This window comes from Dermochelys coriacea, chromosome 1 (genome assembly GCF_009764565.3).
Source record: "Dermochelys coriacea isolate rDerCor1 chromosome 1, rDerCor1.pri.v4, whole genome shotgun sequence".
Classification (NCBI taxonomy): Eukaryota; Metazoa; Chordata; order Testudines; family Dermochelyidae; genus Dermochelys; species Dermochelys coriacea.
The window spans coordinates 260,251,665-260,277,181 of record NC_050068.2 but is presented as its reverse complement, the minus strand read 5'-3'; the positions used below and the strand labels follow the sequence as shown (position 1 = coordinate 260,277,181).

General features: G+C 41.3%; 1 protein-coding gene across 1 annotated transcript in view; it reads left to right on the top strand.

Annotated features, from left to right (window-relative positions):
• The window catches only part of ENTHD1 (ENTH domain containing 1), a 69,071-nt gene that overhangs the window by 24,516 nt on the left and 19,038 nt on the right, over window positions 1–25,517 (top strand). The window contains exon 5 of the mRNA XM_043507110.1: window positions 8,945–9,063. Within this exon, the coding sequence (XP_043363045.1) occupies window positions 8,945–9,063 (119 nt within the window). The remainder of the gene's footprint in view (window positions 1–8,944; window positions 9,064–25,517) is intronic.

Sequence of the window (25,517 nt, the reverse complement as noted above, 5' to 3'; positions counted from 1 at the left end):
TGAGCATAAACTTTCATGAGCTCAGCTCATTTATGCATCTGATGAAGTGAGCTGTAGCTCACGAAAGCTTATGCTCAAATAAATTTGTTAGTCTCTAAGGTGCCACAAGTACTCCTTTTCTTTTTCTAGAATGAGATGTACACATTCCCAAAGGCAGAAGCGTAGGCACTGAGGGAACTTTTACACTAAAAATTTAGGCACTGAGCAAATTTAGGCACCTACAGTGTTAGGTGGCAGCTGACTGGGGTTTTTGTGGATCCCAGTGGTGCCTAAATTTGACACTCAAACCTCTAAATCTGGTGTTTAGGGACCTAAATCCCATTACAGACTGGGCCATTGTCCTTCCATCATAGTATTTGAGCACCTAGTATTGGAAGTGAAGAAGAAATACCATATATTCAATGATAATAGCAGAGAGAAGCTTTGCAAATATTCCTTGGGATAATTAACCTCTTCAAGTGTTCAGGACCTTGGTTTTATGTCTCATGCAAAAGACTGCAAAATCAGCACCTCCTAGGGGTGTTGGTGCAGTACTGACTCAAAGAGAAGCACATTACATACTGAACCATCATCACCACCACTTCTGGAGCTGTAAAGTTTTACTTGGAAGTTTTCAGTTTAAGAACAGACTGGTCCTGGTCCTAATTAGCTTGTGAGAATGATTGAGAGCACAGGTCAAAGAGATATATTAAAAGTAGGGCTGTCAAGAGATTAAAAAAATTATTCACATTTAATCACATGACTAATCATGCTGTTAATAATAGAATACCTTTTATTTAACATTTTTGGATGTTTTCTACATCTTCAAATATATTTATTTCAAATACAACACAGAATACAAAGTATACAGTGCTCACTTTATATTTATTTTTGATTACAAATATGTGCACTGTAAAAAACAAAAGAAATTGTATTTTTCAATTCCCCCATTACAAGTACCATAGTGCAATCTCTTTATCATGAAAGTTGAACTTACAAATGTAGAATTATGTACAAAAATAACTGCATTCAAAAACAAAACAATGTAAAACTTTAGAGCCTACAAGTCCACTCAGTCCTACTTCTTGTTCAGCCAATCGCTCAGACAAACAAATGTATTCATATTTGCAGGAGATAATGCTGCCCGCTTCTTGTTTACAATGTCACCTGAAAATGAGAACAGGTGTCGCAAGATATTTACATGCCAGATGTGCTAAAGATTCGTATGTCCCTTCATGCTTCAACCACCATTCCAGAGGACATGCATCCATGCTGATGATACAGGTTCTGCTTGATAATGATCCAAAGCAATGCGGACCAATGCATGTTCATTTTCATCATCTGAGTCAGACGCCACCAGCAGATGGTTGATTTTCTTTTTTGGTAGTTCAGGTTCTGCAGTTTCTACATCAAAGTTGGTCTTTTTAGACTTCTGAGAGCATGCTTCACACCTCGTCCCTCTCAGATTTTGGACAGCACTTCAGATTCTTAAACCTTGGGTCAAATGCTGTATCTATCTTTAGAAATCTCATATTGATACCTTCTTTGCATTTTGTCAAGTCTGCATTGAAAGTGTTCTTAAAACAAACATGTGCTGGGTCATCATCCGAGACTGCTATAACATGAATAACATGCTATATGGCAAAATGCGGGTAAAACTGAGCAGGAGACATACAATTCTCCCCCAAGGAGTTCAGTCTCAAATTTAATTAACACATTTTTTTTAAATGAGCATCGTCAGCATGGAAGCATGCTTCATGCTTGCTGGAATGGTGGTTGAAGCATGAAGAGGCATACAAATGTTTAGCATATCTGGCAGGTAAATATCTTGCAATGCTTGCTACAAAAGTGTCAAGCTAACACTTTCAGGTGACATGGTAAATAAGAAGTGGGCAGTGTTATCTCCCGTAAACGTAAACAAACTTGTTTGCCTTAGCAATTGGCTGAACAAGAAGTAGGACTTAATGGACTTGTAGGTGCTACAGTTTTACATTGTTTTGTTTTTGAGTGCAGTTATGTAACAAAAAAAATCTACAATTGTAAGTTTCACTTTCATAATAAAAAGAATGCACTACAGTACATGAATGAGGTGAATTGAAAAATACTATTTCTTTTATTGTTTTTACAGTGCAAACATTTGTAATAAAAAATAATATAAAGTAAGCACTGTATACTTTGTAGTCTGTGTTGTAATTGAAATCAATATATTTGAAAATGTAGAAAAACATCCAAAAATATTTAATAAATTTCAATTGGTATTCTATTGTTTAATGGTGTGATTAAAGCTGTAATTAATCACGATTAATTTTTTTAATCAAGATTAATTTTTTGAGTTAATCGCCTGAGTTAACTGTGATTAATCGACAGCCCTAATTAAAAGGGCTTAATTTATTTTAGTACCTGTTCTTTCTGTCAGTGTGTGTGTGCGCTTGACATAAACTATTGAACTGAAGGGAACTGGCAGTTCCTAAAAGACGTAATGCTGGAGGCTCAACATCAAGCTATTCTGATGCAGAGGAAAAATAAGAAGAGCCACAAGAGGCCAATGTGGCTGCACAAGGAGCTTTTTAGCTATCCAAAACCCAAAAGGGATTCATACAGGAAATGGAAGGAGGGGCATGTCACTCAAGGAAGTATACATGGGAATAGTGTGAATGTGTAGGGACAAAATCAGGAAAGCTGAGGCAAAGAATGAGTTACAGCTGACAAGAAATGTTAGAGACAACAAGAAGGGGTCTTCAAATACATCAGACAAAAAAAAAGAAAGATCAAGGACAATGTGGGTCTGCTGCTCAATCGAGAAGACGAACTGGTAACGGAAGATGACAGGAAAGCAGAGCTGCTCAATGCTTACTTTGCTTCAGTCTTCTCACAAAAAATAAGATGTGACTGGATGATTAGCGAAGTTACCATGGACAATAAAGGAGAAAGGATGCAGATCGAGATAAGTAAAGAACATGTTAGAGATCTTCTGACCAATCTGAACGAATTGAAATCAGCGCGCCTAGATGCTATTCATCCGAGAGTACTGAAGGAATTAGCTGAAGAAGTCTCAGAGCCCCTGGCAATAATATTTACAAACTCGTGGATGACAGGAGAGGTCCTGGAAGACTGGAGAAGTGCTAACATAGTGCCCATCTTTAAAAAGGGGAAAAAAGGAGGAGCTGGGGAACTATAGACCAGTCAGCCTCACTTTGATATCTAGGAAGCTACTAGAGCAATGTATAAAGCATTCAATTTGCAAATACCTGGAGGATGAAGGGGTAAGCACTAGCAGCCAGCATGTATTTCCTAAGAACAAATAGTGCCAAACCAGCTTCATTTCCTTCTTTGGCAGGGTAACTGGTTTGATGGATAGGCGGAATGTGGTGGACATAATATACCTGGACTTCAGCTAGGCTTTTAACAGTCCCACATGACATTCTGATAGGTCAGCTGTAGAAATGTGGGCTTGGCAGAACTACCATTAAGTGGATATACAATTGGTAGGGCCAATGGACCATTTTGGTCAATTTCACAGTCATAGGATTTTAAAAATCATAAATTTCATGATTTCAGATATTTAAATCTGAAATCTCATGCTGTTGTAACTTTAGGGGTCCTGACCCAAAAAGGGTTTGTGGGTTGTGTGTGTAAGGTTATTGTAGGGGGCTTATGGTATTACCACCCTTACTTCTGTGCTGCTACTGGTGGTGGCACTGCCTTCAGAGCTGGGCACGTGGAGAACAGTGACAACTGCCTGGGAGCCCAGCTCTGAAGGCAGTGCTGCCGCCAGCAACAGTGTAGAAATAAGGATGTCATGGCATAGTATTGCCACCTTTATTTCTGTGCTGCTGCTTTCACAGTTGGGCCCTCTCCAGCCCAGAAGCTGCCATTCTCCGGTCACCCAGCTCTGAAGGCAGCAGTGCAGAAATAAGGGTGGCAATACCATGCTATGCCATCCTTACTTCTACACTGCTGCTGGCGGGGCACTGCCTTCAGAGCTGAGCATCTGGTCAGCAGCCACTGCTCTCTGGCCACCTGGCTCTGAAGGCAGTGCAGAAGTAAGGGTGGCAATACTGTGACCCTCCTACAATAACCTTGCGACCCACCCCCCAAACTGTGACTCCTTTTTGGGTTGGGACCCCAGTTTGAGAAATACTGGTAAAATCTGTATAGCATAGGGTAAAAGCACACAAAAGACCAGATTTCACAGGTGAGACCAGATTTCATGGTCTGTGATGCATTTTTCATGGCCATGAATTTGGTAGAGCCCTAATAATTGGTTAAACAACAGCAAACAAAGAGTAACTATTAATGGAATCAGTCAGATTTGGGGGAGATCTCAAGTGAGGTTCCACAGGGATTTGTTCTGTATCTGGTGTTGTTTAGCATCTTTATTAATTACCTGGATGTAGGAATAGAGAGCATACTGATCATATTTGCAGATGACACAATGCTGGGGGGTTGCCAACACTTTGGAGGATATTGCTAAAATTCAGAGGGATCTTGATAAATTGGAGAACTGGGCGTTAGACAACAAAATGAAATTCAACAAAGACAAAGGTGCTACACTTAGGGAAGAAAAACCAAATGCACAAATACAGACTGGGGGATAACTGGCTTGGCTGCAGCACTGCTGAGAAGGAGCTGGGAGTTGTTGTAGATCACAGCCTCAACATGAGTCAGCAATGCTATGCTGTTGCAAAAAAAGCAAATGCAATTTTAGGTTGCATTAATAGAGGCATACTATGCAAGACAAGGTAGGTGATAGTACTTCTTTACTCAGTGCTGGTTAGGCCTCAGCTGGAGTACTGTCCAGTGTTGGTCACCAACATATAGAAAGGATGTAGAGAAACTGGAAAGGATCCAGAGGCGAGCTACAAAGATGATCAAAGGGATGGAATGCAAGCCATATAAGCAAAGGCTGAAGAAACTGGGTATGTTTAGTTTGGAAAAGAGGAGATTAAGGGGGGACATGATAGCAATCTTCAAATACTTGAAAGGCTGCCATAAAAAAGATGCATAAAAGTTGTTCTCTCTTGCCACAGACATCAGGACAAGAGGCAATGAGTTCAAACTACAGCATAGCAGATTTAGATTAAATCTCAGGAAAAACTTCCTAATTGCAGGAACAATAGGACAATGGAACAGATTGCCGAGGCAGGCTGTGGAAGCTCCTTCATGGAGGTTTTCAAAAGGAGGCTGAATAGCTATCTGTCTTGGATGGTTTAGACACAACAAATCCTGCATCTTGGCAGGGGGTTAGACCAGATGACCCTTAAAGTTACTTCTAACTCTATGATTCTATTGTACTTCTGTCTAATACGTCAATTACTGTACCCTGGGCAAAACAAGAGCTGCTGCATATACCTGATGTGACATTATACCCCATATTCTTCATAAAAATATTGTTATGATATGAATATGGCATAACTAAGATATGTTTTATGCAAGATGGGTCATGCGTCACTGGAAAAGTTATCCAATTTGTATACATGTATCATTTCTGTATCTGAAGTTAGGAATATTGAGTATGTAACAATTACAACTGTGTGTGTACTTGGGGAACACCCACCAGACAGTAGGCAATCAGCCTCAATGGGCCATTAGGAAGAACAATAAGACTTGGAAGATACTAATCTCCCACCTTCCTGAGATGCTCCCAGGGTGCTGCTTTGACACTACAGGGTCAGGTGATCATGTCACCTGGTACTAGACACCCCCCCCCAACTCCTGTCTTGGGCTTTCAGTATTTTTCCATTAAGAGTGGATGAGATGGTTAGATTGGGAAACAAAAGATTCCTGCCTTATGTAAATTCTATTTAAGACTGGGAAGTAAGTCAATCAGGACTCTTCTCCATTGCCTCCCCGTCCAAAAAGGAAGATTGCAAAAAGCACCTGAAGGAAAAGGAACTATGCTAAGGGAAAGGCAAGGGCTGAGTCCAGGCTGACACAGGGGTCCAGTCTGTAAAGAGAAACTACTGGAACTCTAAGCTACAGAAACTCTGCAACCTGCCTAAAACAACATTTAGGGCGGGAAATTACATTTTGTAACCTGTTTCTTTAGTGAATTAAGCTTCGGTTGCGTGTTTTGTTTTATTTGCTAAGTAATCAGCTTTGTTCTGTTTGCTAGCCCTTATAATCACTTAAAATTTACCTTTTGTAGTTAATAAACATTTATTTTTTATTTCAAAACCCAATCTGGGGCAGGGTGGGGAGGACCCAAAAAGCTGTGCATATCTCTCTCCACATTGAGGGAGAGGGCAAATTTTTATGAGCTTATGCTATGCAGATCTTTCTATACAATGCAATTATTTTGGGTTTATAGACCAAAGAAGGTATGCACGTGAATACTGGCCATTCTCCTAGCTAAATCTTCCCACACAGAGCTGATTTCAATCTGTGTCTGCAGCTGGGTGTGGCCTTACCTCTGTGTGTGCTGGAGAAAATTTGAGAGCCTAGCACAGCAAGAACAGGGTGAGGAAACCCAGGTGGGTGGAAAGGGTGGGCTCAGTGGGACTGCAGCACATCAGGTGGAACCCCAGGAAGGGGATTCAACCTGTCAGACCTGACACATTGCAACATCCCACTGTGATTTCAGTGGAAGATGAGGCAATAAATAAACAGCAGAGCAGCTGGAGTGAAGGACTAACAATAAAGCTGTTGCTGAGAGCTATACGTGTCTAGGGAGGAAAAACTACACCCCTCTAACCAAATATTTCTAAAATGTATTTAATAAATTGAAGCATCTTTCAATTTAAGGGTTGGCAATTAGTGACTGAATCTATGTACAAATTCTGAAGTCCTGGTACTAAAAATTTTAAGAAGCCATCATTCTAAACTCAGAAAAATCTAGGTTAACACTGAGAATACTGACATTTTCTAAACTTCCAGTCACATGAATGGTTAGAAGGTGTTTCTGTGTATGTACACAATGTCAAAAGGGTTAATAATGCAAAACCTATCTCTTGTTAACTACAATCCTGGTATAAAACAACATGACTTTTACTGTCTCTCTCACACACCTCTCACTTACTTTAACAGCACAAAATCACAATACTTTAGTCACAGATTAATCTGTGGTATCTAAACCATCATGACAAATACTACAAGCCTACAACCTAACCGTTTGCTATACATAACTAACCTGAAATTACTATTGTATTAACCTGATTGCTGGACTTGTTTAAAGAAGACACAGATATCTGAAATGTACTGACCCTATAAGGCAGGGGTGGGCAAACTACAGCCCATGGGCCACATCTGGCCCGCTAGCCAATTAATTTGGTCCTTGAGCTCCCGCCAGGGAGTGGGGTCTGGGACTTGCGCCACTCCTGCGGTCCAGTAGGCTCCACATGCTGTCCCCACTCCAAGAGCCGCCCCTGAAGCTCCCATTGGCCAGGAACTGCGGTCTATGGAAGATATAGGGGTGGTGCCTGTGTACAGGGCAGCACACAGAGCCGCCTGGCTGCACCTCCACATAGGAGCCAGAGGGGGGACATGCTGCTGCTTCCAGGAGCTGCTTGAGGTAAGCGCTGCCCAGAGCCTGAGCACCTCCTTTGCCCCAGCCCTGATCCCCCTCCCACCCTCTAAACCCCTCGATCCCAGCCAAGAGCACCCTCCTGCTGGAAGTAGAGCTGTGCAAATAATGGATTTTTTGGTTCACTGGCAATTCTGAAAAAAATCAAAAAAATCATTTTGGATTGAATTTAATTTTTTTAAAAATTTTTCTATGAAGGAAATTTTGAAATAAAACTATTTTTAACAGGAAAAAAATCAACTGTTTTGGAATGTTTATTTCAACACAAACACTTAAGCTAAACCAACATGAACTCACGAAACATTCTAGTGTCACCGAATCTGCATTTTTTATTGAACAAAGTTTCACATACTTGTGGGTGGACATTGCTGTACAGAGATACCTGTTAGCTGATCCACCGTGCTCGTGAGCTCCAAAGGGAACTCCCATCCATGCCTTGTCAGTTTTAGGAAAGTTACTGAATGGCCCTTGAGTGTAAAAGATTGTCCATAGAGAAGCTGCCAAAATATCTAAACAATATTTACTCTTTTACCCACAAAATAAGGGCATCAAATGAAGGTGTTTTCTCTTAGCGCTCTCTCTCATTCTCTCTAATTTTTACATACACAATCCCACTCCTATTTTATCCTGTCATGTGAAATCACAATACTGAATATGTGATATCACAATTTTTGCTATAACGCCAACAAGAGAATCATGATTCATTGCAGCGCTAGGCAAGAAAATAATTTTTGATTAATTATTAGTTAAGCCAGGCTGTTAAAAGATATAACCAGGGAAAAAAGCTAATATAAAAACAGTCTGAAATGGTAGCAAATAAATTAAAAATTATTAATAACAATATCATTTCATCATCTCATATTTTTTCACATTTGTCTCTGAACAAAGTTCTCTTTTAGTGGCTTGTGGTCTTTAAAATTTGTCATTATCTTTTCAAATGGTCTCTAAACTCCTGTTTACTTCCTTGTGATGTGCAGCACATGTCTGCCATGCTGCAGTAATAATATTCCTTTTAAATAGTAATTAGAAGGTTTGGCGGGAGGGGAAGGGATGATTCTGGTACTGGTTTGCTGGGCATTCATTTCTCTGTATACTTTTCACATAAGCAAGCAGAATGACCCTGCTTCTTACATTCATTTCACCAGTTTATAAAAGAAGGCATGTTTTACACACTGGGGATATAACACGGAAGGCAGTAGGTAAGAATGGGAGGGCTGTGCTGAATTTTCAATCCATCTGGGTTTGTCCATTATAATAAAGAGTTATAAAAGCTGTTAGTATTCAATCCCAGTCATTGGCAGGTGGCATTGCAGTTAATGGACCAAATGAGGCTTCAGAGGCATTTTTCTATGCAATTAACTCCAGGAAATTTAACACCTGTGTAAAACTCATTTTTTTCTTTTGCCAAAGTAATTTTTTAAAAAACATTTCTATCTTTGACAGACTATTTTCCGAAGGCAGCATTTGCGCCACAGCAAAACCAGCCTTTTCAGTCACCAGGGAAAGCGGCAACGGGCCAAGAAATGGTGGCACCCCAAATCATTGCTAAGAAGTCATCAGAGGTAAATGCTATAGAGAACAATGCTACTGTTGGAGGAGAAGGGTTGCAGCATCCCTAAATCAGTCTGTTCTGATCCTTATGCTATTTATTACCATGGTAGTGAACAACAAGTAGCAGAGAGCAGGTCAGAAACACACCAGAGTTTTCCAAATTAGGATGCGATCTCAGAGCCAGCTTTATGATTTGTGGGTCCCCAAACTCCTGGAGTGAGGGGAATTATGCTGTCCACCATCTCTCCACTCTAGCCCAACCGTTGGAAGAGGCTGGACAAAGAGACTGGACATGACTTGCTAAGTCTGTATAAAACTCCCCGAAGTAAAGGTTCCCAGCAATCTTCAAGGAAAACTCCAGTGTTGTTTTTAAAATTTTGTATCAAGAGAACATCAAAGCTGTCTTCTTAAAATTGACATTAAATATTTAAAAAGGTACAAGTCCATGAAGAATGCCATTATCTTGCTAACGGGTAGAAATTAGGACAGGGAGCAATTTAGTGTGCATTGAAATCAGTCAGGAAACACTGGATTATGAATACCAATTTTTGTTAAATATAAAATAAGACAAATTTTTCAGATAAACATAATTTTGTTTGAACTTAACTTGCCTTACTTTATTTTACTGCAAGATAGCATCTAGGAATTTCAGATGGAGATAAACTGAAGCCTCCCCCTCGGAGAAATAGCAGGCAGCTGATCTGTCCCCTTCCCTTCTTTTTCAGTTTAGTATTCTTATACCAGATCATGCATCCTTTACCTCTGACCTCAGCGCTAAACTCCACCCGTATTCTCAGCTTTGCCTTCCCGAGTCCCTACAGCCTGACTTCATCAGTAGAACTGAAGGCACCACAGCTCTCGAACCTAGTCCACAAGGTTTACAAATGAGACTCTTACCCTATGTGCCACTGCACTCCAAAGTCAAATAAGGAAACTGCAGCTGAAACCCCACCAACAGGGGCTATATCCACTGACTCAGCAGGATCAGCTGACTAACAGTAGACTGCTGATTGGACACTTTTTAGCATGAGGCTTCCTATTCTTCCCACACTCCTTGTCTGAGGAACTAGTCACTAGGCCTGCAGTTGTCCAGACTCCTGAGACTAAGTTCCTGATTCCTCGCATGGTTCTCACTCCTTATTCCTGTTCCTCACCTCGTTCCTTTTCCTGCTTCATTATCCTAACTCCAGTTATTGACTCTGGCTTCTTGACCCTTAGTGCGCTTCTGGCTCTGGTTTGATCCTTAGCATGGCTTCTGACTGACTCCAGCTGTGACCCTTGGTGTGACTCCTGACCCCAACTCTACTCTGGACTTCGACCATTAACTCAGACTGCCCATATTATGGGCCCTGACAGTTAGCTCAACCCTCTCAGTCTCTTCCAGGACTTGTTGCTGAACTCTGGACCAAGTATAGACATTAGTGGTGCTCCTGCCTCACCAGTGCTCCAGGGGCTTGTGAGTCTGCGGAAACAGATTACTGTCCTCCAGGCTGAGAACCAGAGAGAGAGGGATCAAATATGGCATCAGCAAATGGAAAATTGCTCTGTGTGGGAATAAATAGGAGCACTTGGAACAACTGCAGGTACCCACTTATCTCCCCTTATGACACCAGCTTGGGTGACCAACCCCAGAGTTCCATTACCAGAGAGAGACGATGGTACCTGTAGCAAGCTTTGCAAGTTGATTACCCAGCGCAGACTCCTATTTGTGCTCCAGCCCCAGGAATATGCCATGGAAAGGACCACCCAGTGCTGACAAGATAGGATTCTTCCCTGCAAATATTTGCCACCGTTTTTGATGATCTGCATAAAGCTCACATGGCAGAGACTGCCTTACGTAAGCTTTGGCAAAACTGGGGTCGGCCCCTTCCTGTATCACCCAGTTTAGATGCTTGACCACAGACATTGCCGGGGGAATGATGTCACACTCCTCCATCAGTTTCAGCTCAGTCTCTGTGACAAATTAAAGGACAAGCCTGAACAGGTAGACTCTCCTGCCAGGTTGAAGGCCTTAATGGACCTGTGTATCAGGATAGACATCAGACTTCATGAACGACAAATGACATACAGGAAGCCCCCCTCTATGTTCCACACTTGCCCAATGTTCATCCCTCAGACTCAAGGAAGTCTGGCCCTAGTCGAACCCATGCAGATAGGTGTGGTGCAGTCCCACCTGACCCAGAGCGAATGAGAGTGCTGGAGACAGGAAAACCTCTTTTTCTACTGTGGAGAAGCAGGACAGGAGGTATCCATGTGCCCTGCCAAAATCTCTGCCAGCCCAACAGGGCAACAAAAATTATTAGGGGTATGGAACGGCTTCCATATGAGGAGAGATTAATAAGACTGGGACTTTTCAGCTTGAAAAGAGATGGCTAAGGGGAGATATGATTGAGGTCTATAAAATCATGACTGGTGTAGAGAAAGTAGACAAGGAAGTGTTGTTTACTACTTCTCATAACAAAAGAACTAGGGGTCACCAAATGAAATTAATAGGCAGCAGGTTTAAAACAAATAAAAGGAAGTATTTCTTCACACAATGCACAGTCAATCTGTGGAACTCCTTGCCAGAGGATGATAACAGGGTTCAAAAAAAGAACTAGATAAATTCATGGAGGATAGGTCCATCAATGGCTATTGTCCAGGATGGACAGGAATGGTGTCCCTAACCTCTGTTTGGCAGAAGCTGGGAATGAGCGACAGGAGATGGATCACTTCATGATTACCTGTTCTGTGCATTCCCTCTGGGGCACCTGGCACATGGAAGACAGGATACTGGGCTAGATGGACCTTTGGTCTGATCCAGTAGGGCCGTTCTTATGGCCCAGGCTCAGCTGGGGTCTCGAGCCTGGGCACCACCACTGAAAGATCCCAAGGTTCTGATCAACTGGGAGCCCATCATTCTTCCTTACGTCTACCAATTCCCCTGCAATTGCAGATCCTACAGGACAGACAGGCCTTTCCCATGCAATGGGCCCCGATTGACTCGGGAGTGGGGGATAATTTAATGGATTTCTCTATGGCTCAGGTCCTCAGCCTTCCAGTAAAACCACAAAACACCACAGATGAGACAGAAACAGTAGACAGGTTCCCACTGATGTTGGGTCCAGTTACTCAAGAGACCGCATCTTTAAAGTTGTGATTGGGGAACAGCAGGAAGTCCCAGAATTCACTCTTATTAGTGTCCCGCATCTAACCTTGATTTTGGGACACCTGGTTAATTTGGCATGACCCCCATATTCTGTGGTCGCAACACATTATCTCTTTCCCATTGAGCTTCTCCCAGTTCAAGAACCTGGAATCCTAGAACCCAAGCTGGAGAAACCCGATTGAAGAATCCAGAGGCCCGTCCACACGGTGGCAACTTCATTGGATCCAGAAACACCAATTCTCCATGACAAACCATGCCTTCCCTTAAAATACCAAGACTACCAGGATATCTTCGAAAAAACAAAATGCACGCACACAGTATCCCTGCATCATGATTTATGGTTGTCCTATAGACCTGTGAAACCAGAAAAACCATCACCCCACATACAGAAACTGCACCATTTCCTTTGTGAATCTGTCTTGTCTTGATTCTGACCAACAGGGAGGAATTGGTAGCGAATCTGAAGATGAAAGGCAATTTGGGTGACTGTGATCACAAAATGATAGATTTCATGATTCTAAGGAAAGGAAGGGAGTGAGAACAGGGATAATGGATTTCAAAAAAAGCAAACTTTAACAAACACAGAGAACTGGTAGGTAAGGTCCCTTGGGAAGAAAATCTAAGGGAAAAAGGAATTCAGGGGAGCTAGCCGTTCCTCAAGGAGACAATACTAAAGGCACAAACTGCAAACTATTCTGATGCAAAGGACGACATGAAGAATAGAAAGTGATCAATATGACTCCATCAGGAGCTGTTTAATGACCGGAAAATCAAAAAGGAATCCTATAAAAAGTAGAAACATGGTCAAATTGATAAGGAGGAGTGCACAAGTATGTGGGGACAAAATCAGAAAGGTTAGGGTACCTGGCAAGAGATATAAAAGGCAATAAGAATAGTTTATTTAAATATATTAGGAGCAAGAAAAAGCCAAAGGAAAGTGTAGGTCCTCTATGTAGTGGTGAAGGAGAGCTAATAACTGATGACATCAAGAAAGCTAAGTGCTTATTGCTTATGTTGCTTCAGTCTTCACTAAAAAGGTGAATGATGACTAAGGATACGATTCTGTCACACAGGTCACAGACTCCATGACTTTTCAGGACCTCCGTGACTTCTTCTGGGGCAGGTTTGGAACAGCTAGCCAGCGGCCAGCCCCAGGGCTGCCAGAACAGCTGACTGGCAGCCAGCCCCGGGGCTGCCGGAGCAATGTCTGGGGTGGGGTCAGTCCCCCTGGGGCTGGAGCTGCAGCAGTCAGCCCCTGCCACAGGAGCAGAGTCTGTTTTTCTCTCTGCCCTCCCGACCACTTTTAGTAAAAGTCAGGGATAGGTCATGGGCTTCCATGAATTTTTGTTTAGTGCCCACAACCTGTCCCTGACTTTTACTAAAAATACCTGTGACAGAATCTTTACCTTAATGACAACCAGATACTCAACACAATTAGTATTGACAACCAGGGGGAAGGAATGCAGGCCAAAATAGGGAAAGAACAGGATAAAGAATATTTAGATAAGTTAGATGTATTCAAGTCAGCAAAGCCTGATGAAATTCATCCTAGGGTACTTAAGGAACTAGCTGAAGCAACCTCAGACCCATTAGCAATTATCTTTGAGAACTTCTGGAGGACGGGAGAGGTCCCAAAAGACTGGAGAAGGGCAAACATAATACCTGTCTTTTAAAAGGGGAATAAGGTGGTCTATAATTCCCCAGGTCCTGTCAGCCTAACTTTATTACCTGGAAAGGTAGTGGAGCAAATGATTAAACAATCAGTTTGTAAGCACCTGGAGGATAATAAGGTTATAAGGAATAGTCAGCATGGATTTGTCAAGAATAAATAATGCTTAACCAACTTAACTTTGGACAATCCAAGACTTGGCATACAGTAGCCTCCGTATTCTGGTGGCCACAGAGCTGTTATGATGTCTGATCCTACATCAGGTTCTGTGACACCTGCGCTTGGATTAAGACCTTTTGAAGCAAGCATTTTGTCCTTCTGATACAGTATGAAACCCTTTCCCAACCCTGGTCACATAAAACCCTTGATTTCATAATAGAACTACCAGAATCAGAAGGACACAACACTATACTCACAATAGTGGATGAACTTACCAAAAAGGCCCACTTTATACCATGCATATGCCTCCCAACTGTAGAAATTACTGCAAACTCTTGATTATGCATTTTTTCACCTCCATGGCCTTCCTGATCATCTTACCACAGATTGAGGCTTTCAGCTTACATTCAGGGTTTGGATGGAAGTGTTTCATGTCATGGATGTCCATTTGCATAAATCCACCTCCCATCATGCCCAGACATCTGACCCAATCAGAATGGGTCAACCAGGCACTTGAACAGTATCTACACTATTTCCTGAACCACTGCCAAAATAACTGGGTTGTGTTACTCCTGTTAGCCAAATTCACTCATAACAACACAATGTGCTTCGGCCCAATTCAGTCCCTTCTATCTCAGCTATGGTTTTCATTCACAGTTCCATCCCTCTGCCCCTTGTCCACAACAGTTCTTGCTGTGTCAGATCTGGTACAGACTATTCATAACACCCAGGCTAAATAAAAGGAGCATCCAGAAGCTGCCATAATAGCTTACAAACATCATGTTGACACATACCACAAAGAGGTCCCTCTGAAGCTTGGTCAAAAAGTATGGTTGTTCACTAAATACCTACAGACCAACCAACTTATGCAGAAATTGGATAATCAATACAAAGGCCCTTACACCTTTTAGCAAATCAGTCTGGTGACATTTGAATTGCAGTACTCCCTTTGTCCTGGAAGATCCATCTGATATCTCATAAAAAGAAAAGGAGTACTTGTGGCACCTTAGAGACTAACAAATTTATTAGAGCATAAGCTTTCGTGAGCTACAGCTCACTTCATCGGATGCATTTGGTGGAAAAAACAGAGGGGAGATTTATATACACACACAGAGAACATGAAACAATGGGTTTATCATACACACTGTAAGGAGAGTGATCACTTAAGATAAGCCATCACCAGCAGCGGGGGGGCGGGGGGGAAAGGAGGAAAACCTTTCATGGTGACAAGCAAGGTAGGCTAATTCCAGCAGTTAACAAGAATATCTGAGGAACAGTGGGGGGTGGGGTGGAGTGGGCGGGAGAAATAACATGGGGAAATAGTTTTACTTTGTGTCATGACTCATCCATTCCCAGTCTCTGGGACATCATGGATTCCCAAATACACAGAGGAGCGAGCACTGTGTTATTTGATTGACTGGAAAGATTGTGGGTGAGAAGAATGCTCTTGGGAGCCAGCTCATCATGTTCATGCAGCTGCAAAACTATAGGGATCACCATGAAAAACCTGACCTCATGGCTCCTAGAGACCAGCCTTGAGGGTGTGTGGTAGAAGTAGTGTGAGGCCTCATCCAGTCCTGTGGGGTTGCCAAGCGGGAGAGCCATACCCCCTGCACCACCACCCTGCAAGGCCAGACAAGGAAACTAGTTGATACCCCTCAACAGGGGCTAAACCTGCTAACTCAGTAGCATCACCTGACAAGCAGCAGGCTGATGATTGGACACCTCTTAGCATAAAGGTTCCTGTTCCTGCCTTACCCTTTGTCTGAGGGACTAGCTGCTAGACCTGCAGCTGACCAGACTCCTGAGATCATGTTCATACCTCCTCACCTGGTTCCCACTCCTTTTTGTTACTTCACCTTGTTCCTTTATTTTGTCCCTCATTCTGACTTCAGTTATTAACTTTGTCTTCTTGATGTGACTTCTAATTCTGTCTCCAGTTTTGACCATTGGTTTGACTTCTGGCTCCAACTCTGGTTCAACCCTTGCTGTGGTTTCTGGCCTCAACAAAATCTCACTTATTCTCAGAAATAAATTCCAGCCTGCAGCCTGATTTATTATTATTAGTAGTAGTACTGCCATGGCACCTAGGAACCCTAGTCATGCATGGTCCTGATTGTGCCAGGTACTGTACAAACACTGGAGAAAAAGGAAGTCCCTACCCCAAAGAGTTTGTCTCATCCTTGGGATTTATCTGATAGGGAAGTAATCCAATTGGAGATCACTGTGTTGAAGAAGCAGGGAAAGGAAGAGGTTAGAGGCATGCCATTTCTCAAGGAATGGGTTCCAGGTTCTTTCTCTCTGCAATTGCCAGCAATGAAAATAAAGAAATACAAGTTACATTAAACCAAACATTTACACAACCCCCACCTCCTACTTTTACCTGACAGCTTTTCTTAAATATATTCCAAAACACCTAAAAATAGCTTGGTTTCATTTCAGAATGAATTTCTTCTTCTCCTATAGGCAAAAAATGGCAGCTTCCATGGAATGAGCTAAGAAACACATGTAGCTGTAGTAAAGTTGAAATATCAAGACGTATTTCTTAAATGTTATTTCTATTTCTAAGTTTTTGGATATATTCCATTTTGTTATGATAGGAAGCCACAGACATTTTGCTTTAAGCCATTCCCTGGGTCCCCTCTGTGATCAGCAAACAGTGACGAAAGCTGAGACCAGTACCTGTTCAGGACACATCCTACAGGGTCATCATGGTAAACTGCTGCTGAGAGAGAGATGCACACAAAGATCCAGAGTGCCTTACCCTTACTCATTTTACACCATGAGTAATTCCATTTAAATCAATGGGACGACTTGTGGAATCAGGTACTATTCAGTGAGTAAGAGTATCCCAATCTGGCCGAGAGTGAGTCCAACCACTACATGGAAGTGGGATTATGCTAGCTGGTTAAATTAGCTCTAGCATCTGGCCATCAGTCAGCAGACCTGATACCCACCTGGAACATGTTTTGGAAGGTCACTTATAAAAAAACTTGTAAAATTGCAGTGATAAGTTTATTAATAGAAATAAACATATCCCTGTAGACATGCCTCGTTATTCCAGGGCAAATACTCTTTTCTTTCTTAGTAACATTTTGTTATCTGATCGCTAGTCCCTGCACAAAGAAGTTATCTGATTAATATGTAGACTAACACACCTTTGTATATTTGGTAGCTTTATGAACTGCAACTTCACCTGATTAAACTGCTTGTTCTAGAAAGAATTCTATGCTCTCTACTCTGAGTCTTTTGACAGGGATCTTGGGAGGAAGGTTTTCCTCACTTGGACCACTGAGGAGACATTGCTTTTTAGATCAGGTGGATGAATCCTACACTATTTCCTTCAGTTGTGGAAAAGCGGGAGGGACACTGGTGGCCTAGGACTTTGATATATTCAAATTCATCCTTGTTCTGTCTTCCAAATCAATTACACAGTGGCCGGGAGCAACTGCCTCTTCTGACTGGTGTTTACAGAAGTGAATACAGACTCTGAAAGGAGGTGTGTTCAGCCTTTGACAAGTGGGAGAACTACTGCATCCCTGAATGTAAGGGTGGTGATAGGAGGCAGAATAAAGAGGAAGAAAATCCTGGGAGGGAGAAATCCCATCCCAGAGGACCCATTTCTGTGTTCAAAGACATTTTTTTTCAAATGCACACTATACGGCTGTAAGGGGCATATTCTTTTGCCAGTGCATGAAATTCCCTGTACACTGAAGAGGGGAATATGCCCCAAAAGTTTTATGGAATCTTATGATGAAGTGTAATGAAGTCTTGTCTCTGACTCTTCCCACATACTCCTGGCTATTATTTCTGTGGCTCTACTAGGACCTGCTGTAACTGATTTGCTTCCTTCCTCATCCCAAACATTTTTCTTTAAACGGTACCCCCTGCTTTGCAAAGAGGTTTGGAAATTATATTTTTCATTTTAAAAGCATTATTATAGCATGGTAATATCCCACAATCCCCCTGCCAAGCTTCCCCTCTTATTAAATGTCAGCAGCACTAGCCATAGTCCCGCTCTCCCTCTGTTCAGCAAGCTGTTTTTGCAGTGGATGATGAAACCTGGCATGGATAAATAGTAAATTTCATTAGTGATGCCCACATGTGCTGTGTAAGGGATTGTATGTGGTCTACAGTACTAAAGGAAAGCACACACTCTGATTACAAAAGAGAAATTGAGAAGGGTTCATCTCTATGGATGCTAAGTCAACACAGGCAAAGCTTGCACATATTTTTCAAAATGGCTTAACATAAATATATATTTCAACCCATTCTGTTTTCCATGCACAGCACACTGGAATTTAGGAAAGCAGCACTTTCAGACTCGGAGCCATGCTTTCTCTTTTCTTATGCTGCACGCTTTCATAGTTAAAAATAATACGTAGCACTTATGCAGGACTTTACAGTTTAAAGTCACTGTCATTGGCTAATTAAGCCTCACTGAGGCCCAGTGGTTGCCATTAAAAAGTCACCATTTATCCAGATACTGTACTGCATAATGCGCAATGATGCTGGAGATACTGCACTTATTTCCTGTTCTCTGAATAGAAAACTACCATGATTTCCAGCACTGGGGTGACTGAAGATGAATGCTGAATTTTTAACGGGGACCACTGTAAGTAGTATTATCCTTATAGTACAGATTGGAAATCTGAGAGATTAGGTGCTTGATTCTCATTTACATGAAGGTCGCTTTGCACTATTGTGGCATTGTGAAGAGGTCTTAAAATGGCTGTCAGTGTAATTTACTCAACTTTAAAGCCTCTTCACACTTCCAGGGCTACATCAAGCAGTCTTAGTGTAAATGAGAATCAGGCCCTAGCTTTGCTGCACATTGTCATTGTCATTCTAGATTAGAATTCAGGAGTTCCTAGTTTCTGGTTTTGTACTTATATCCCTAACACTTTTTAACATGGAGAAAGCTTTCAAATGTACCTCACAGAGGCCTTGTCTACACTGGAGAAATATGTGGTGCTAATCACCAGAAGATGAAGATCACTGGCATAATAGTCATAGCTGTGCAAACAGTCCTCCCACTACCACCTCATAGCACATTGGTCACAGCTCATACAGCCTGTGTGGTCTACTTTCTGCACTTTGTCAGAAAGGAGATAAGTTTGTCTGAAAACACTTATGAATACAAATAACACAACAAACTGCATGGAGTTAGTTGCATGCTGTTTTCACAGTGATCAGACTCTGATTTTATTCTGATTCTATCATCGGCATGTATCTAAGGAGGCCATTGTATCAGAACGCTGCCAGGTGGCTTGACAGCAAATGTGCAGGCATCAATGGCCATCTGGGGCAATGAGGCAATCCAGGACAACCTGAAACTAGTCTTTCTTTCACACTACTTTGATGTATGACTGGGTACGTGAGCTACTGGATACCAAGATGAGTATTGCTTACGGTGGCAAAGAGTACTGAGAGAAGGTAAAGGAACTGAAGGTCCAAGAAGAATAAGGCTTGGGACAATTACAGTAGATCTCGTTTATGCTGGAAAATGTGCCCCTTTTACAACAAACTGGACTAAGTTCTTAGCATTCGCTCTCCTACATAGCCTGAGGTGCTTCTAGATAGCATGGAGGTTTCTTAAAGCACAATGGTGATGGAAAAAAGGAGAGCACAGGATCTGTGACATCAGGTGGACCAGCAAGACAAGGATCCAGACAAGGTGATTCCGGACACATTGCTGGAATCTCAGGATCCAGAGCTGGAGGTGGAGACTATGCCTAGACCATTTCTGCAGGACGCAGAACAGGAGAGATGCCCTCTACAGCAGGTATGCAGCTTTTTATTGTAAAATATACCAATGGGAGCGGATTTTGTAGGCTTGAGGACAGAAGAATGGTTTCCAGGTTCCTATGAATGATGTTCTGAGTGATTGTGGATAGGGGATAATGCCTCACTTAAAGTGGAAGTGTCCAACTCTTCCATTCTCTCCTCCCCTACAGAATGAGTGATAGCTACTGACCCTCTCCTCAGCCTGCCCAGTTCAGTTCCCCTGTAATCCACCAAGGTCAGCATGTCCCTCAGTAATGTTGCTCCGTGCTTTCTGCTGCAGAGTTCGGGGTGGAAGTGCCTGCTTCAGCTTGCCCAGTGGCTGGCTGTGCCATGTCATGCCTCATGGCCAGACTCAAAATGATGGATAAGAGGGGAGAAAAAAGTCAAAAGTAACATAGAAATCACAACAAAAAAAGGTCTAAAAATAAGATTCTACAGCAAGATTGTACATATTGGTCATATTGGTGTAATTGTTCATGTGACATTGTATTTCTCAATCCATACACAGTTTGCTGCTTGTATCTACCTGCAATCAAAAATTTTATTTTTTCTTGCTGTTTAATGCATGAAAAGCAGTCTTAGGCATATTTTGATGGCACATTGAAGTACAGATAACTACAGACCATGAGAGTAGGGGAACTAATTATGCTGTCTATCCCACCAGCTCTCAGAGATCCAATACATTGATTGACGTCTTGTGGAGATACGATTAATCTTAGATGTGATTTCCCCCCAGTATTCAGGAGTTATGTCAAAAAAACCTACACAAAACAAGTCTTCTAGCTTTACAATCAAATTTTGGGGGATTACATATTTCCCTCCACCCCTATAGTAGCTCAGACAACTTCTTCATTCACAGTGCTGGTTCTCGCAAACAAAAACTGCTTTTCTTTCCCTTGTTAATCTAGTTAGAGTGACCACCTCCTGGCCAATCTCCCATCCTCACATTAATCTAGCATCGTCACTCACCCTTATAAATGTTGTGTGTGAATTCTAATACTACATTCCTACCATCTCTATTCAAAGAAGAAAGTGCCTTGTGACCAAGAACTGGAATTCAAAACTGAAATGGAATGGTTACTTTTGATCACATTCCTTGTTGTATTAAGGGAGGGATGTGCTTTTGCTATGATTATTAACTCTTTTATTTCTTATTTCTAATTTTAGTGGCTATTGTGGACATCCCAGAACAGACCTGGGGGAAAGCAGACTGGAACCATAGAGATGAAATGACTGACAGACCTGAAGTCCAGACAAAGGAAGAACAGGGAAGACCTAGACATGCACAGAGACACGAATAAAGACTTGGACTCCACATATAAATTTGGGGAGCATAAAATAAACTACCTTTGAGAAATAGGAAGGTTTCAGATAGGACAACAGGGAAATGATGCAGGGCTAATTTCAGAAGGAATTGGAAACGAAAATGGAGGACAGACAGTTCCAAAAATAAATTTTCAACTATTACATTAGGGCTCAAGCATAAGTGAAGTACTGATGCAACAATTAGCTGTCACACCTATGTCTGCAATCCCCGCACAGTACAACATTTTAAATCAGAATACCACTCCTCACTGGAGTACCTCCTACTCTTGCTGCCTCATAGCCATTCTACTCCTTTACAAGATCCTGGAAAGGAAAATTGGAGTCCCAGTGAGATGCACTTTTGAACTTGGAGGATAACATGTCTATTGCTTTTTATAGTGTACCTATGTCAATTTGTTTTGCTGTTGCAGTTGGCCTGCAACTTTGTGTATAATAGGGGAGCTTCTGGAGTCCTTGCACTAGCTGCTTCAGACTGCCAAGGAGGGAACTGTGTGATAAAAAATCCAAAGGGCAATGCAACCATAACTATGTAATGGAGCACAAGTGTGTATACAGGGCAAAACTGCAACCAGAATAGAATGGCTAATGTGAATACAGTGCTGCATTGGTACTTACAGCAGTGTCACCCCACCAGTTCAGTTACAAATGGTTCCGTTCTCTACTGTAGACAAAGCCATAAATATGATTCCACTTACCTTCCACATAGTTTTAATCATTTTCCTTGCCACATTTGCTAATTTAACTTATTTAGGCTTTACAGAAGCGTTATCCTCTCTTAGCTTTATCCTCCTATTTGAATTGATCCTTTCATGAACTCATAATCATCAATTTCTGCTATCAGAATCACTTTCACATCAAATGCAACCTGATTCTTACAAAATAAAAACCATTATGAATCTTTGTCCCCAAATAGAACTGAAACCAAACCAAATCTCTTGGAAAACTCAATGATCATCAGTTAATGTTTTTACCATTATTTTTCATTTCAATGCAATCATTGCATTACCTATTTAAGGCGTGAAGCAGAAATACAGAAATATTGTGAGAAAGGCTAATTCTGGCCCTGCTTTGTAGATCTAAGAGGGTAGAATCATTATCCAAACTTTTGGGTAGTTACATGAACTGAACTACCAAGACTTTGGAGTTGTGTCAGCTTCCGAGCAGTCTAGAAGGGTTTGGACTTCTGGAGTATGTTGTTTCTTTGTTGTGAGAAAAATGAACAGACACAGACTTGGTATATTCTTTCTTATTCTACTTTTTAGATTGTTCCTATTATTTCTTTGAATAAAGATGAGTAAAAACAACAAAAGCAGTAATTAAGATTACACGCATGTAGCACAGCATCACTTTCAAGGCTCTATCAGACCATCTTTGCGTTCAAACTTTAAACCTGGGTGTCACCAGACTGCTTCCAACATCTGTTGGAAATGCATCCGATGAAGTGAGCTGTAGCTCACGAAAGCTTATGCTCTAATAAATTTGTTAGTCTCTAAGGTGCCACACGTACTCCTTTTCTTTTTGCGAATACAGACTAACACGGCTGCTACTCTGAATCCAACATCTGTGTGTCTGTGTCTGAACCCACCCCAAACTTTAAAACTCTGTAAGATCATATACCTTTCTGTCATTCATAGTCACAGCCATCAGCTGTATGCCAATCACAATTATGCCTCCAAATCCAAAGCTGCCAATCTGACTGGAGTTGCCAAGGCAGATTCATTTTAATCTGTTCTAGGAATTTATTACTTTAATCCTGACTGTACTTCAAAAAAGTAGCCATTGTTGATAGCAGGTGGTAGGAATCAACAAAGAGAGTTAAACCAATGCTGAATGTAGTTTACCTGCAAGTGTGCTAAGGATAGACTTCAACACTGTTTCAACTGCATTCATTCCTATCACCCTGATGTAAGCAACAGATACGTTTCTAGTGTAGACAAGGCCTTAATTCCCCATTCAGCTGCTTTAAGCACTGCTTTGTTAAACCTATCTGTTAAGACAATTGGAAACCTCCTGTGGTTTTTAACTAGGGCTGTCAAGCGACTAAAAAAAATGAATCACGATTAATCATGCTGTTAAACAATAATAGAATACCATTTATTTAAATATTTTTGGATGTTTTCTACATTTTCAAATATATTGATTTCAATTACAATACAGAATACAAAGTGTACAGTGCTCACTTTATATTTATTTTTGACTACAAATATTTACACTGTAAAAACAAAAGAAATAGTATTTTTCAACTCACCTAATACAAGTACAGTAGTGCAATCTCTTTATTATAAAAGTTGAACTTACAATCACAGAGTTCTGTACAAAACCCCCCTGCAATCAAAAATAAAACAATGTAAAACTTTAGAGTCTACAAGTCCAATCAGTTCTACTTCTTGTTCAGACAATCGCTCAGACAAACAAGTTTGTTTACATTTGCAGAAGAGAATGCTGCCTGCTTCTTGTTTGCAGTGTCACCTGAAAGTGAGCACAGGTGTTTGCACGACACTATTGTAGCCGGAGTAGCAAGATATTTACATGTCAGTTGGGCCAAAGATTCATATGTCCCTTGATGCTTCAACCACCATTCCAGAGGACATGCATCCATGCTGATCACAAGTTCTGCTTGATAACGATCCAAAGTAGTGCAGACCGACGCATGTTCATTTTCATCATCTGAGTCAAATGCCACCAGCAGAAGACTGATTTTCTTTTTTGATGGTTTGGGTTCTGTAGTTTCTGCATCAGAGTGTTGCTCATTTAAAAAAAAAGAGTACTCGTGGCACCTTAGAGACTAACAAATTTATTAGAGCATAAGCTTTCATGAGCTACAGCTCACTTCATCGGATGCATACAGTGGAAAATATAGTGGGGAGATTTTATATACACAGAGAACATGAAACAATGGGTGTTACCATACAGACTGCATCTGATGAAGTGAGCTGTAGCTCATGAAAGCTTATTCTCAAATAAATTTGTTAGTCTCTAAGGTGCCAGAAGTACTCCTTTTCTTTTTGTGAATACAGACTAACACGGCTGCTACTCTGAAACCATGCAGACTGTAACAAGAGTGATCAGGAAAGGTGAGCTATTGCCAGCAGGAGAGCGGCTGGGGGGGGTGTCGGCGGGGGGGGGACGACCTTTTGTAGTGATAATCAAGGTGGGCCATTTCCAGCACTTTACAAGAACAGTAGGAGGGGAAATAAACAAGGGGAAATAGTTTTACTTTGTGTGAAACCATGCTCCACACCTCATCCCTCTCAGATTTTGGAAGGTACTTCAGATTCTTAAATCTTGGGTTGAGTGCTGTAGCTATCTTTAGAAATTTCACATTGGTATCTTCTTTGTATTTTGTCAAATTTGCAGTAAAAGTGTTCTTAAAATGAACAACATGTGCTGCATCATCATCATCTGAGACTGTTATAACATGAAATATATGGCAAAATGTGGGTAAAACAGAGCAGGAGACATACAATTCTCCCCCAAGGAACGCAGTCACAAATTTAATTAATGCATTATTTTTTTAACAAGCATTATCAGTATAGAAGCATGTTCTCTGGAATGATGGCTGAAGCATGAAGAGGCATATGAATCTTCAGTGCATCTGGCACGTAAATATCTTGTGACGCCAGCTATAACTGTGCCATGTGAACACCTGTTCTCACTTTCGGGTGACATTGTAATTAAGAAGTGGGCAGAATTATGTCCCATAAATGTAAACAAACTTGTTTGTCTTAGTGATTGGCTAAACAAGAAGTAGGACTGAGTGGACTTGTAGGCTCTGAAGTTTTACATTGTTTTGTTTTTGAGTGCAGTTATTTCACAGCAAAACCTACATTTGTAAGCTGCACTTTCATGATAAAGAGATTGCACTACAGTACTTGTATGAGGTGAACTGAAAAATACTATTTCTTCTGTTTATCATTTTTACAGTGCAAATATTTGTAATAACATAAAGTGAGCAGTGTACACTTTGTATTCTGTGTTGCAATCGAAATTGATATATTTGAAAATGTAGAAAAACATCCACAAATATTTAATACATTTCAATTGGTATTGTATTGTTTAACAGTGCGATTAATCGCAATCAATTTTTTTGAGTTAATCGCATGAGTTAACTGCGATTAATTGACAGCCCTATTTTTAACCTTTTCTGTGAAGAGAGGAAAGCATTTCAAACATTACCTAGTTCAATGAAAGTATTTTCATACCTGTACTAGCTGCCAGTGTATGACCACATCAGTGGTCAACTGAGATGTTATAATCACCAATTTTTGGCTTCCCTCTAAGATCAAATAAAATAAAACAAGCTGTGAGAGACACTGGGCCAGCTCATCAGCTGGTGGAAATCAGCATATCTCCAATGACTTCCAGGATGCTACACC